The sequence below is a fragment of the Meles meles genome, chromosome 20 (assembly GCF_922984935.1).
Source record: "Meles meles chromosome 20, mMelMel3.1 paternal haplotype, whole genome shotgun sequence".
In the NCBI taxonomy this organism is placed as follows: Eukaryota; Metazoa; Chordata; class Mammalia; order Carnivora; family Mustelidae; genus Meles; species Meles meles.
Genome location: NC_060085.1, coordinates 46,125,644 through 46,139,476, shown reverse-complemented (window position 1 = coordinate 46,139,476; position 13,833 = coordinate 46,125,644). Strand labels below are relative to the sequence as shown.

Here is a 13,833-nt window from a genome sequence, read left to right as displayed (position 1 = left end):
GGGCACGTTTTGTCTATCTTGCTCTGGACCCTGGGCCACCCTACATTTTGTCCGCTGAGGCTGCGTTTACTGCCCTCTTTTTTCTCCCTAAACCAGCTGCCTCAGAAAGCTCATCCACATAAAAGGGTTACTTCTGACTTGTGCTTGTGATGGGAGCCTCTGACCTGGTTTGGGGTGCCGCTCACCAATGATGCCACAGCCTCCCCTTGCAAGGAGAGGCAAACTACGGGCAGCTTCACGGGCAGATGCAGGCATAGCCTCTCCGTGACCTGGCACCTGCTGGTGCTGCCTGCCTTGTCCCAGCACCTGCTGGTTCTATGAACACAGACCAGGGCTGCTTCATTGGAAGAGTCCCATCAATTTGCTAATTAGCTCTTTTCCCTTGAAACCTATTGTTAAGTCTGAAGTCAGATTCAAAATCAATATGGAAGCACTGAGAGACACACTTGTGTGGACAATTTAAGGTGGAACAGCTTCCACATTGAATTGACCCTCCTCGGAGTTATTACCCTGAACGCGTAGATGACAGACTTCTGCACCAAGAGGGGTCACAGCAACAGGAGGGAAGCAATTTGACGAAGCTCCAGAAATAGCCAGATGCAGGTGAAGGGATTAAGTTGGTCTGGCGCCTAGGTTTATCTTCCCTCCCTGCTTGCCACCATCACATTCCCTCCCCCTTTCCAGGCAGCATCCTACCCCCACCCCTCACACTGCCATGTCACGGAACAGAATTTTCAGCAGCTGGCTTGTTCTCAAGGTAAAATGGCAAGATGTCAAAAATGATAATGAAGGTCATCAGAAACCAGACAGCTGAGTTCCCAAATGCTGTAAGTTGACAATGTCAGAAGAGCATCCAGGAATGAGGTGGAGGGTCTGGAGGGCTTCTCTCCTTAGAAGGACCCATAGCGTGACTTCCTCTTTCTAAAACATCTCTGCATAACTAAATAGAAGGGCCCTTCGATTTCTTGAAAAGAAACATCTGTGGCTTCCGTTTTAGGGTAGGAAAGGCATTCTCCTTGAGTCAGAGAAAATATTCAAGTTATCTGGAAATCCTTTTTCTTAAGAAAATCTCTAAGGCCAGAGACCCCAAAATTCAAACTAATGATATAGTCAGGGATCTCCCAACTTTTCAGTAGTGAAATTTTTATCACTTTGACCCAAAGGACATATGTACTACCCTTGGGACCTGTTCCCATTTTTTCTACCTTCAGTAAAATCAGAGTCGATGCTAACTTTAATTTACTCATTTATGTAACGGACTCGAGACTTTTGCATTAAAAATTAAACAGTAGATAATCCATAAGTAATTTCCTTTCGGAAGTGAGTATATGAAAGCTTTTCCTTGTACTAATTTTACCTGCCTGTTTATGTTTCCTTCACCATAACGCTGACCTTGGCTCTGTTCTCTGGGGGTGAGCTCTGTTCTCACTTGGTGGTAGGGGAATCTTTCTAAAGAGCATCAGCAACACTGCAGAAGCCAGGCCAGGAGAAACAACTCACTTGCCAACTCCCTCCAAGCAGTGACCATGACTTTGCTTCCCACATAGCAACTTACATGCATCAATAACTTTTTTTGATTGAATGAAATAAAATCAGTTGCCTCTGTATTTTTGCTAATTCAGTGAAAAATTTTATCAAAGTAAGAGCCAAAGTGAATAAATGGAGAGTGGTTTAACTGAAAAGATTTTTGTAATCATGGTCAGAAGTGAACGGTACTATTATCAGCGCTCGATGCATCTGACTATGAGGTGTTTCACAATTTGAGACACAAATGGGACCAAGTGTGTGACGCTGATAATATTTACAACACAGCTCTTTCTTTCTGTGGGACTCAAACTTTACCTGTTAAACCTACTTACAAACCAGATAATTTTTTTCTGCTGACATACCCCTTGCTAAATTTATATTCCATATGTGGAAATGGAGTCTGGAGTTTCTGAATGAACTTATTAACGTACTTGAATAATGGTTAAGAGCATGAACTGGTGGGTTTCAGAAATGGGGAAATGAAGCAGGAAAATCCCTTATCCAGGACATCAGACTGAGAAATAAAGCTAGATGGCATCTGATGGTATTAGTTCATCCCAGGTGCTCTTTCCATTAGCCATGAGCCAGTGCAATAAAAACAAGGCTTCACAGGATGCTCAGTCACAACCCAGACAACTGAGTATTACTCTTAAAACGTTTCAGTATCTGTGGCATTTGGGAAAATAAAAGTTTTGCCTCCTTGAATATCTTGTTTTTATCATTTTACAAAGTATGACTAATGCCTCTTTGTAAAATAATAGATAAAAATACCTAAAATTTGGGGCACCTGGGTGGCTCAGTCGGTTAGGCATCTGACTTTCCATTTTGGCTCAGGTCATGACCTCTGGGTTCTGAGATCGAGCCCCACATCAGGCTCTATGCTGGGTGTAGAGTCCGCTGGCAATTCTCTCTCTCCCTCTCCCCCTCTGCTCCCACACTTGCTCTTTCTCTCTAAAAAAAAAAAAAAAAAACAAAACCTAGAACTTAAAAAAGATACTGTGGTTGTAGGTTTTTAATTCTTTTTTTTTTAAAGATTTTATTCATTTATTTGATAGACAGAGATTACAAGTAGGCAGAGAGGCAGACCGGGAGAGAGGAGGAAGCAGGCTCCCCACCGAGCAGAGAGCCTGATACGGGGCTCGATCCCAAGACCCTGAGATCATGACCCGAGCCGAAGGCAGAGGCTTTAACCCACTGAGCCACCCAGGCGCCCTGGTTGTAGATTTTTAATAAAGGGATTCAACCCAACTGCACCCTGAGAATATCAGGGGGACCACCGGTTTACAATGCAGCCAGCCCCCTCCTGTGGAAGCACAGCATGCCAACTTTGCTATGTCCAATAGTGGGGACCCAACAGTGGAACAACGCTTCCCTGGTACCCAGCTAGGAAGATGACTCTCAGGGGCATGTTCAATGATAGAGAAATGCTTAGGATGTCTTAAGTGCAGCTCTTGCCTGGGCCGTGTGTCCTCAGTTTGGGGATGATGGGCAGTGGAATGGGATCCCTGCATCACGGTTAAGAGCATCACCACTCAGCCAGTCTCAGGCCGGGATCCCAGCTCCTCCTGCGAGCTGTGTCCTCAGTGGACAGAGTCGGCCCTTCTCTGCTCCAGTTTCTCCATCTGCCAAGTGAGCATGGTGCCCACCTCGACATGCTGTTGTGAGAATTATGCTAAAATGCATGATAAGCACCATCACAGTGTCTGGTACCCATGAACACTCAGTAAAAAATAAGTACAGAAAATAAGCTGTTAGTTATGTCCGATTATTGTTTCTATTTTTTATACTTTATGACAATTTACAAAACTTTAGCCATACAAACAACTACCTTTCTAAGATCAATTTTGTTAAAGGTAAGTACATAGGAAATGACAGTGGCCTGGATGGAGTCGGTGGTATTAGAAAAGGTACTGACTTGGCACAAATCTTAAAGACTGTGTATTTCAACTTGCTTGTTTGTATAGATGAGGGAACAGAGGCCCAGAATGGTGACCTCCACTGAAAGCAGAGAAGAGAATCCAGATTTCCACACTAGGCAAGGATGCACCCATGAGACCAAGGCAGGCCTCTCTTACTTTTATGAGCATGTATGATGTGATGATGTTAACTGAGTCAGTGGAGAAAGGCAGGGCTCTAGAGAATAGGAAGAATCAGAGAATTCCAAGGATCCCAATATGGAGACCATCATGGGGAAGTCAGTGAGAGAAGGCGTTCTGATGTTAAGGAGAGCAGATGTTTAGTTTTCAACGTTGTCTGCTTGGAGAAATATCTAAGTGGGTTTCACCTATGGGAAATTTCCTATCTAGAAGTGGAACCGTGGTGTTAGGGCTGGGCCAGGACTAAGGACCTGGGAGAAGAACACACGGAATTAAAAGATGCAGCTGTGTTCAACACACTTTCCAGTGGGAGAGACCCAAGGGTCCCGAGCTGAGCTGAGAGGGTCAGTTGAAATTAAAAAGAGAAGACAGAAATGCCACCAAGGAAGGGGAATATTGGGTTAAAGAGCCAATGACTTGGTATCAAGGTGGGCGCAACCGTCATGTCTGAAATTAGGAAGGAGGCCAGGTAAAAGAGTTGAAAAAAGAAACCACGTGTCCTTTGAATTTGACTAGGAGGCAGCCATCAACAAATAAAAAAGCAGCTTCTGGGGTGGGAAATGAAGCACCCTGAATCCCTCATTCAAGAAATTAGGCTAGGAAATAAAATAGGAAGGTATTTGATGATAGTTGGGAGAGATGGCAGAGCAAAGTAATGGCTTATTCAAGATAAAGGACTCTATGAATTTTTGAAAGCAGGAGGGAAGAGATGAAGGAGGAGAGATTAAAGCTTTGGGGAAGTAGAAGATAAACCCCAGTAAGAGTTCTCAAGAGGCAAAACAGCAAGAGATCAAAGCAAAGTTGGACTCCCTAGCATTAAATCCTCCAGACATTTCTCCCTTTTGGTATGCTGCATGTTTTGAATTTGAAGTTATGTCAGAGCTTTAGGAAGACTTAGGATTTTTATAAGGACTTGAAAGTTCCACTTACTCAATTTCATTTTATAAACAAAACAATTAATGGCAAACTGAAGTTTGGGGTCCATTTCCTCTGGTGTGGTGTGGTTTGAACTTCTCCCACGCACTTAGCACAAGTGGCATTAAGTCATTACCTGTATTATTATTTGTTTGGAGCCTTTCCTTTTTGATGGATCTAAATAGCACACAAGGAAAGCCCACATGTGTGCTTTAACCCAGCTCCCAGCAACCTCTGCAGGGCCAAACATAGTGTGGGAGTCTGATAAATATTTGTGAAACGGGTGAATAAAGGAATGAATTAGTGAATGGCCTCTCCCACAGAAAGCAAACTTGCATCCAGGGAGATAATGCAGAATTTGCCTTATTCTCTGGAAGTGAATCAGACAGTTTAACAAGTGCATTGCCCCCTTAACAACCACGTGGTTAAGGACCTGGGGCTTTTCCTGAAAGCATTTTCAGTATCTTAAAAAATCATCACACACCCCAAAGATATCATGAAAACTAGTAGAAGAATCTGTCCTTGAATGCAGATAAGAAGCAAATTTAACTGGAGAGTGATATGGTATGCAACATATTTATACTTTCTCAATGGCAATTTGCTTCTACTTTCCTATCCGTGAAATGGGAATAATCGTTAAGAGGTGCTGAACATAATTAAGATTGCAAAGTACTTTTAGCAGAGTCTGATGCATTAGGGTTAACTCTGAGTATTATTCCATCACTTACTTTCCCTAAAAGTTAAGTTTCCAACCTTGTATATTATTTTTATTATAATGCAATTAGATTACTAAGAGGGCTTACCTTTTATAGCTTTTCCATCTAAAAACCTTACTACTCATCCAAAGCTGATAAGATCCAAGATTCAGGAGGCATTACTACATCAAGTGCAGTCTGTAAATACCTGTGGACTGCCTCAATCATGACTTAATATTAAAAGTGGCTTCATTTCACCCTCGCGAAAAATCCCAGGCTCAGGAAGGCTAAGCTACTTGCCCAGCCTCACCCAGCATTGGCAACTCAAATCCAAGCTTTCTGATGGCTGCCTCAAGTAATTTCACATATCTGTAGCTGACTGTAGCTCTGATTTCTTTCTTCTTCTATCAGGAAATGAGGATCAAAAGCCCTCCATGGAATGGTTTCTCATCGTGCTTGTGGCAACCATCTGCTTCATCCTGCTAATTTTCACCCTCATCTGTAAAATGTAGGTATTTTTTTATTTCAATGTTTCCAATGAGGTCTGAGTATTGAATTTTTGCATTTCCGCCATGCATCCGCTAGGGTGCTTGCTAGCAGTTGGAATTACAGTGCTTTGCTATCTTTTGGACAGCCTTTCCAAGATGAGCAGGGACCAAATTAAAAAGTGAGAAACATCCTTAGGTGATTTATGGAAACCCGACAGAGCATAGCAGGGCCCCTCAGCCATTACACACCCATCTTGAATTTGAAGACAGTGTATTCATTTCTGTGAAGCTTTTTACTTTCATGTTCTTTTGATTCCTTTACTGCCTTCTCAGTATTTGGTGTTCTTAGTTGAGCCACTAGGAGACTCCTTTTATAGCTTGGGTAAAGGAAGGCAGCCCCCTAGAGACTGAAGTCACCCCAGTGCCTCCCACGGTATGATCTCCAATTAGGAGGTGTCAACTCCTGCCTTCACCCTTTGTTCACCCGGACCCTGAGTGGCTGACTGTCCTTTGGTCAAATACAGATTATAGAAAGGTCATGCAGATCTGGTGACCAATCCACGAGCCTGCAAATGGCCCATAAGAACTCCTCACCCACTTTCGCTCTCAGTAAGGCAAAGAGCCATTTAGGAGGTTTAAGAACATGTTCTGTCTCAGTCTTTTCATAATTTAGAAAATTACTTAGGTTTGAAAGAGCTTCATTATTATAAATATTATATTCTGTGGGCTGGAGGGTGGCATTTCAAAGCAGAGGAACACCAAAGGCAACTCTATGAGCCAGCACAGTTGAGTGAGGGGGCTAGAGCCAGCATCACAGTGAATGGTGGGGCACCAAGAGCTTACAAATCACCCATGTTCAGAAATTAGGCCTGAAAACATGCACCAACGTGAAGTGGTTACCATCATGTCTTTCTTGGATGATTCAGAAGCCACATCATAGCCCGACTAGTATTATAATATAAATATAATATTTGTAACTCTTGGTCAATAAAGTTTTTAAATTTATAGAACAGCAGTCCTGAGATTCAGTAGGTCAATTTGTAGAGCAGATACTGATACACAAGAAAGGCTGCTTTGCTCACCTAATTTTCTCCTATGCTCACTTAATTTTCTGCTTTGCTCTGTTTTCAGAGGTCACTTATGGGCCAGGCTGTTTCCACCAGTTCCGGCACCGAAAAATAATCTTAAAGATTTCCTTGTAATCATCAGCCCTGAGGTAATGTTGAAGGCTCTCATGATGGGTCCTATCTGCTCAGGGTTGGGTCTCCAGGGATCAGTCATCAGGTTACTGGTTTTGCATATTCCAGGGCAGAGTGTCTGTCCAGGGAGGCCAGTGACTTGATGTTGCTCTAGTCATTCGGCTCTTTGGCTCAATATGTTCACTATTGTCTGAGAGAATTGGAAAGGTCCTGTTCAGCTATAAGTGTCCTCACCAGTCAGACTGGAATTTTTTCTCCTCACCAGTCAGACTGGAAATTTTTCTATCAGCCATCTCTTAACTGAGCTTGGGCAATTCCTTCAATCCCATGAGCCCTGACTTTTTTTTCTGTATAGTCAAGGGCCATAGATGAGATGGTCCAATGTTCTGTTTAGCTCTGATGTTTCTGCACATGGATACCCTAATCAGTAACATTTTTCAGAGGAACTTTTCCTAGTTCCTTAGTAAAAAAACAAACAAACAACAACAAAAAACAAACAGAGAAGGCAAATGACTTCCCCAAATATGCATTTCCTCAGGCTCTATTTGCCATTCAGAGCACTTAAGCTTAACTGAATGCTGACCTACCCATGGCTGCCCAAGTGTTCTAGCATCATTTTGTTGGGGAAAAAAAAAATCATCCTTTCCCCAGTGAGTTGTGTTGGCATCTTTGTTGAAGATCAGTTATCTATATATATGTGGGTCTATTTCTGGACTATCTAGTTGCTTTCATTGATCTATTTGTCTATCATTATACCAAAGTAGTCTTGATTACTACAGCTTTAGTGTAAATCTAGAGATCAGGTTAATGCAAGGCTTCCAAACAGGATTAAAAAAAAAAAAAGATTTATTTATTTAAGGGGCTCCTGGGTGGCTCAGTCAATTTAGTGTCCATCTTTGGTTCATGTCATGATCCCAGAGTCCTGGGATCGAGCCCCATATTGGGCTCTTTGCTTGTGGAGTCTGCTTTCTCCTTCTGTCTGCTGCTCTGCCTGGCTTGTGCTCTATCAAATAAATTTTAAAAAAACTTAAAAAAAAAGATTTATTTGAGAAAGAGAGGGCACGTGAGTGGGGGAGGCAAAGGGAGAGCGGGAGAGAGAATCTCAAGCAGACTCCATGCTGTGCATGCAGCCCTAAGTGGGGCTCAGTCTCATGGTCCTGAGATCAGGACCTGAGCCCAAACCAAGAGTTGGAAGCTCAACCGACTGAGTCAACCAGGCGCCCCCAAACATGATTTTTTCCCAAAGTTGTTTTGGTTATTCTAGGTATTTTGTTTTGCACTCCCATATAAATTTTAGAGCAAATTTTATTAATTTCTACCAAAAAAAGCTGCTGGGATCTTGATTAGGATTGTGTTGTACTGTAGGTTAATGTGGAAAGAAGTGACATCTTAAAAATGAGTCTCCCAATCTGTAAACATGACATAGCATCATACCATACAAACAAAAAATATCGATTTTCTTTAATTTGTCAGCAATGTTTTATGATTTTCAGTGTACAATTATACATTTTGTCAAATCTGTCCTTAAGTGGTTATTTAGATTAGGGGTCAGCAAACTTTCTCTATAAAGAACCAGATTGTAGGGGCACCTGGGTGGCTCAGTGAGCTCAGAGGCTCAATTAAAGCCTCTGCCTTTGGCTCAGGTCATGATCCCAGGGTCCTGGGATAGGCCCCGCATCGGGCTCTCTGCTCCGCAGGGAGACTGCTTCCTCCTCACTCTCTGTCTGCCTCTCTGCCTAGTTGTGATTTCTCTCTGTCAAATAAATAAAAATATTAAAAAAAAAAAAGAGCCAGATTATAAATACCTAACAACCAAACGGATTCCCTCAACTATTCAATGCTGCCATTGTGGTGTTAAAGTAGCCACTGGCAGTATGCAAATGAAGGGGATTGACTCTGGCCAATAAAACTTTATTTACAAAAACAGATAATAAGCCAAATTCTATCCAAATTCTCTCTCTCATGTAGGTCAAGCTATTTTCTTAACAAATTCAGTTTTCTAATGAAATGCTTCATGAATGGATGAAACTGATGGTTGTAGGGCAGGTAAGGGTCAAACACTGACTGAAATGGATCATTTCAGTAAGCTGTGACCTTTAGAGTTTTCGATTTGGGTGTTTGGAATAATTATAGACCACAGTAGTTATGAACCTAGTCAGGCAAAGAATTGAGTCAGACAGAAGAACCACTCTGTCCTTACTTCTATCCTGAGTTCGCCTTTATCAGCGAACAGGGGCTTTGCTTTTGTTAACCCACAGCTTCTCTGGAAGAAGAACGGACCCCAGTGTGAAACTTTGTTTTGGTTTCATCTGAATTGATGCTGTCAATCCCTCCTCTCCAGCATACTCATCCCTGATAAACTACACCTGATTTTAGCAGTCCACGGAAGTCATTTGTCTTGTCTCTTAATAGAACATCTTAATGCTAGTATCTAATTTCCCTATAGAGCCCCCAAAGATTTTCTTTAATATTCTGAAGCTGGTGAGAGAAACTGGCTTAAGAGCTTATTGTATAAGCTTGTGGTTTGTTGTTAATTAAAATCAAGTCATGTGTGCAAAATAACAACTTGGGGTAGACAAGCTGGTTTCAAAATAAGCAAAGGATTAATGTCAGAGCTCAGCATTGCTAGACTCCTCTTAGACAACGTACTTTCTTCTCACATTGTTGAGTTTCATGTAAAAAAAAAAAAAAAAGACAAAAGAGACAGAGACCGAGAGAAATAGCAAGTAGAACTCAGAAAAATGAAGTATTGTCCCATAATGCTGTCACCCTATGGCCTAAATGCTCTACCTAGGAGAATATGCGAGCAAGTTCAGAGCTGACCACAACCTGGGCCCTATGTAGCAGTGCCCCAGCCTGTAGCTTTGAAGGTAAAGCCCTTCAGACTCACCCTCCAGGCCTCTGCTACAAGGCTGGGGAGGGGGGCAATTAGTGCTATAGGCAGTGATGATTTTGCATCCCACTAGGAAGCCTTTAGTGAGTGGGAAAGGAAGCTTTCTGCTTTCAGTGACAACCTGAATCTCTGAGCTCGGTGTGGGTACCCAGAGTTCTGGGATTTGGAGGATATCTGCCATCCCTGAGCTCTCATTAAGCAAGTTTTTGCTTGTTCTGACCCAAGTCAGAAATTGTTTTGTGACATTCAAAAGACAGGTACCAGCAGGGAGAGGTGGGAGGGAAGATGGAAGGGCAGAAGTTGACCTTTATCAATTACAAAGAAGGCAGCTTTTTGTTTAAAACAAAAAAATGTATCCTGTGTTTTAGATTTGTTACAAACCAGCTTCCAACTGTTCCTTATTTCTACAATGGTAGCCAGAGAGGGTTCCTTCCAAAATGAAGTATAAACCATTAAATTCTAGTACCTAAGGCAGAGAGCACATCTGCTGTTTGTCACTGCATACTCAATGCAAGGCAGTGTCTAAGGTACAACAGGCATTATAGGTATCAAACAATGTGTTAAATGAGGGGTGCCTGGGTGGCTCTGTTGGGTAAGCATCTGCCTTAGGCTCAGGTCATGATCTTGGGGTCCTTAGATTAAGTCTGAGTTGGGCTCCCTGCTCCCTCTCCCTGCCCCCCTCCCTATGATTGTGTGTGTGTGTGTGTGTGTGTGTATGCACAATGCACTCTCTCAAATTTCAAAAATGTGTTGAATGAGTAAACAAAGTAGAGAAATATCTCTTGTAGGTTATTTCTGTCACAAAGTTTCTCATTAATAACATTATAATAGCCCAACTTAGACAAATACATATCCAAATTTAAGGGGAAACTACAATAAACTATGAATGAAAAATGGTGGAGCTATTCAACGATGCAGCCCAAGAATATATATTTTGAAATATTACATGATGTTACACAGAAAGCAATTTATGAAGCTGACTATCCATTTGCTTCATTTAATTGTAAAGGTAACTTTGTACCTAGAGAACAGGGCTGGAGAGAAAACAATGAGCTGTGTTTGGGAGACAGGGTGGTGAATAGATTTTTGTTTTCTTCTTATTTTCCATATTTTCTTAGTGAACATTTACTGTTTTTATAAGGAAAATACACTTAAGGAAATAATTGTGAAGAAATTCAAGAGAACAAAGAGGGTTCTAAAAGACATCTAAGGGAGGATGTTTTGTTTTACAGAAAACTGTTTCCAGTGAAACAGAAATTGAAGTCATAAGTTATGTGGAAGAGTCTGGACTTGAGACCCTGGATGATTCTGTGTTTTGATCGGCACTGTAACATTCTCAAAAATGAACTCACACTCACATGCCTCAGTGATAAGAAGAACAGGAACTGTTGTTTCTTGGCTAAGAAGAGCTCCACATTTACTGAACACTCAGATTAGCTGCAAGGCAATACACTCAGACGAATCTCTTAAAAGCATGGATTCCGCCTCAAAAACTCCTTGCTTCTCAGGGTGATTGATCAATCTGACCATTCTGCCATGTCTTCCTACACTGCAGGGTACGAACGTCTCACCTGCCAATCTCAGTGCTTTACGTTACTTACCTCAAACTTTTGTGCAAGAGACAGTTTTTAAGGCTGATGTCAACTGGTGAGGCCCGCTTTATAGCTGAGACTGCCAATGGTAATACTCAACTGAAATATCAGTGAGAAAGCATTCTGCCCAGCCTGGAGTTAATTATGAACTTAGATTCGAGGCTCTCTTTCCTAGAGCAAGTGGGAGCCATGGTGCTTTCCCCCACCCCTGAGTTCTAGGATACTTTTTCCTTCAAGTCATGTGTCGGGGGTGGAGGTCTATCTTTGATTTAAGAAGCATGATTTGAGGCAAACTCAATGTGAAGAGCTAATATATCACTCCATACCAAAGCAGAGAATAGGGTTTTATTTGGGATTATAGTCTTGAAGGCAGCCTTGATAATCAGGAATATACTGAGAAAGGCATTAGGGAGAATTGGGTTGGGAAAGGGATTGTTCAATCAAGAAAGAACTTTCTGGAGACATGTTTGCTTGCACATATAGAGCAGCTTGTTGGGTGCTGGTCAAGTAGCTCTGGGTCCACCCTACATCTCGATCTAGGCATCTTCTCAACATCTTCCTATAGGATTCTGCATGTAGACTGGGGACCTTCATGATGGGGTGGGCTACAGATAGAACCAAGTGCATATAAGTGTGTCAAGGGCAGAGAAGTAGGAGGAACAGTTAGTAACTGAGAGGACTCCAACAGTGCTGATGGAACCTGGCCCTGGAGTAGGAAGCTTAGGACAGAGAAAGGAGGTCACAATGTTCCAAACCCCCTGTATGGCAGCATACTCTATATGTTTGTATTGCCTGTTTCCAAGTATTAGGGACTGAATGTTTGTGCCCTTTCCCCTCCAATTCATGTTGAAACTCTACACTCCAAGGTGATGACATTAGGAGGAGGGGGGTGGTGGTCTTTGAGCAGTGATTGGATCATGAGGGTGGAAACTTCATGAAGGAAATTAGTGTTCTTTTAAAGGGACTCTAGGGAGTTTTCTTTCCTCTGTGTAAAGATAGGAGAAGTTGGCATTCTGCAATCAATATGAGGGCTTTTCTGAGAACCTTGCCATGCTGATATCTGAACTGGGAACACCAGACTTCTGAAATAAGAAATAAATTTTGTTGTTTATAAGTCACCTGGAGTGTGGTTCTTTGTCATACAGCCTGAGCTAAGATGCCAAGAGTTAGGAACTACCCCAGATACTTGACACACATCATCTCTAATCCTGAGAAGCCCACATCATTTGGATCACTGCCCCATTTTACAGGTGCAATCACTGAAAAAAGTGCACAATGAAGGGTTGCATACCAGGCTCAAGTGAGCCCAGTACTGTAGAAAAGACTGCTGGGAAAAAAGTTGAAGCCTGCTTAGAGATAGGACCAAGATGACATGGCCCATCAGGGTGCTGCAGTCACTGGCAAAATGATTATTTGATTGATCTAGAATCTCTGTGAATGGCGTTCAAGAACCTGTATTTTTAGTGAACATTCTTAGACATTCTGAAACTTGCCAGTGCATTAATCACCTGGAGGTATCATTAAAACAGGTTGTTGGGCCCCAACCTCGGTTTCAGATTGAGTAGACCTGGGGTGGGGTCTGAGATTCTCCATTTCTAGTAAGTTCCCAGGTGATGCTGCTGTTTGTTTCCCAGTCACACTTCACGAACAGCAGCCCTGGGTGTTTCTGATGAATACCAAAATTTGAAAACCCACTACTGAAGGAGTAAGTGATGGAAAGGTCCTGCCCCAAACTCTCTCCTTTTAGGGCTGATTGTTCCCTGTCTGAGATCTTTCAAAACCAGAACGTGGAAACCTAGGGTTATGGCCACTGCCTCTGCTAGGAGGCTGAAGAGAAGAAGGAAGCTGCCCCTCATTTGGCTGCGTCTTCATTTGCAGGTGTGATTCAGAGATGCCTGCCTCAACCTCAGTGGCCAGCCTTCACCTAGGTACTGAACCAGTACCACCACCTGGATCTTAGTCTGTGTGTTTCAGGAGGAACACATTGTAGATCAAGAGGTCTCCCCAGTGAGTTATGACCTTCCTCTTCCTCATTGCTCAGCTCCTACCCATGTTTCAGAAATCCAAATCCCATGTTTCCTTCTCTGTGAAGCCTTCAAAAACAGTTTGTTGATCCTGCTTCTGGGTTTTCATTCTGGGCTTCGGCCCCTCTCTTGAAGCTATTGCACTATATGACATACCATTCACAGTTTGGATGGCTCCCCAAAGTGTGTGCTCCAGGAGGATGGGGCTCATGTGAAATTCATCTTTTTATCTGCAGGGACTAGGACCATTGGACCCTTTAAGCCCTCTTTCAACCCTGGCACAGATCCTTACGTGTAGTTGGAACTGAGTGATATTTGGCAGAGATCACCAAGGCCTATAATAATATCACAGAAAGGAAGACGAGTGTCTAATGAGAACATGATTGGAAATAACCAGGACACAC

The 13,833-nt window shown here is 42.5% G+C and overlaps 1 protein-coding gene across 2 annotated transcripts in view; it reads left to right on the top strand.

The window, feature by feature from the left end:
- The window catches only part of IL5RA (interleukin 5 receptor subunit alpha), a 37,081-nt gene extending 24,599 nt beyond the window's left edge, over positions 1–12,482 (top strand). The window contains exons 10-12 of one of the 2 annotated variants that reach the window (XM_045991481.1): positions 5,645–5,741; positions 6,853–6,937; positions 11,046–12,482. In XM_045991481.1, the coding sequence (XP_045847437.1) occupies positions 5,645–5,741; positions 6,853–6,937; positions 11,046–11,132 (269 nt within the window). In that variant the 3' untranslated portion in view covers positions 11,133–12,482. The remainder of the gene's footprint in view (positions 1–5,644; positions 5,742–6,852; positions 6,938–11,045) is intronic. The other variant, XM_045991482.1, reaches the window with a different exon arrangement.
- Positions 12,483–13,833: the final 1,351 nt, after the last annotated feature.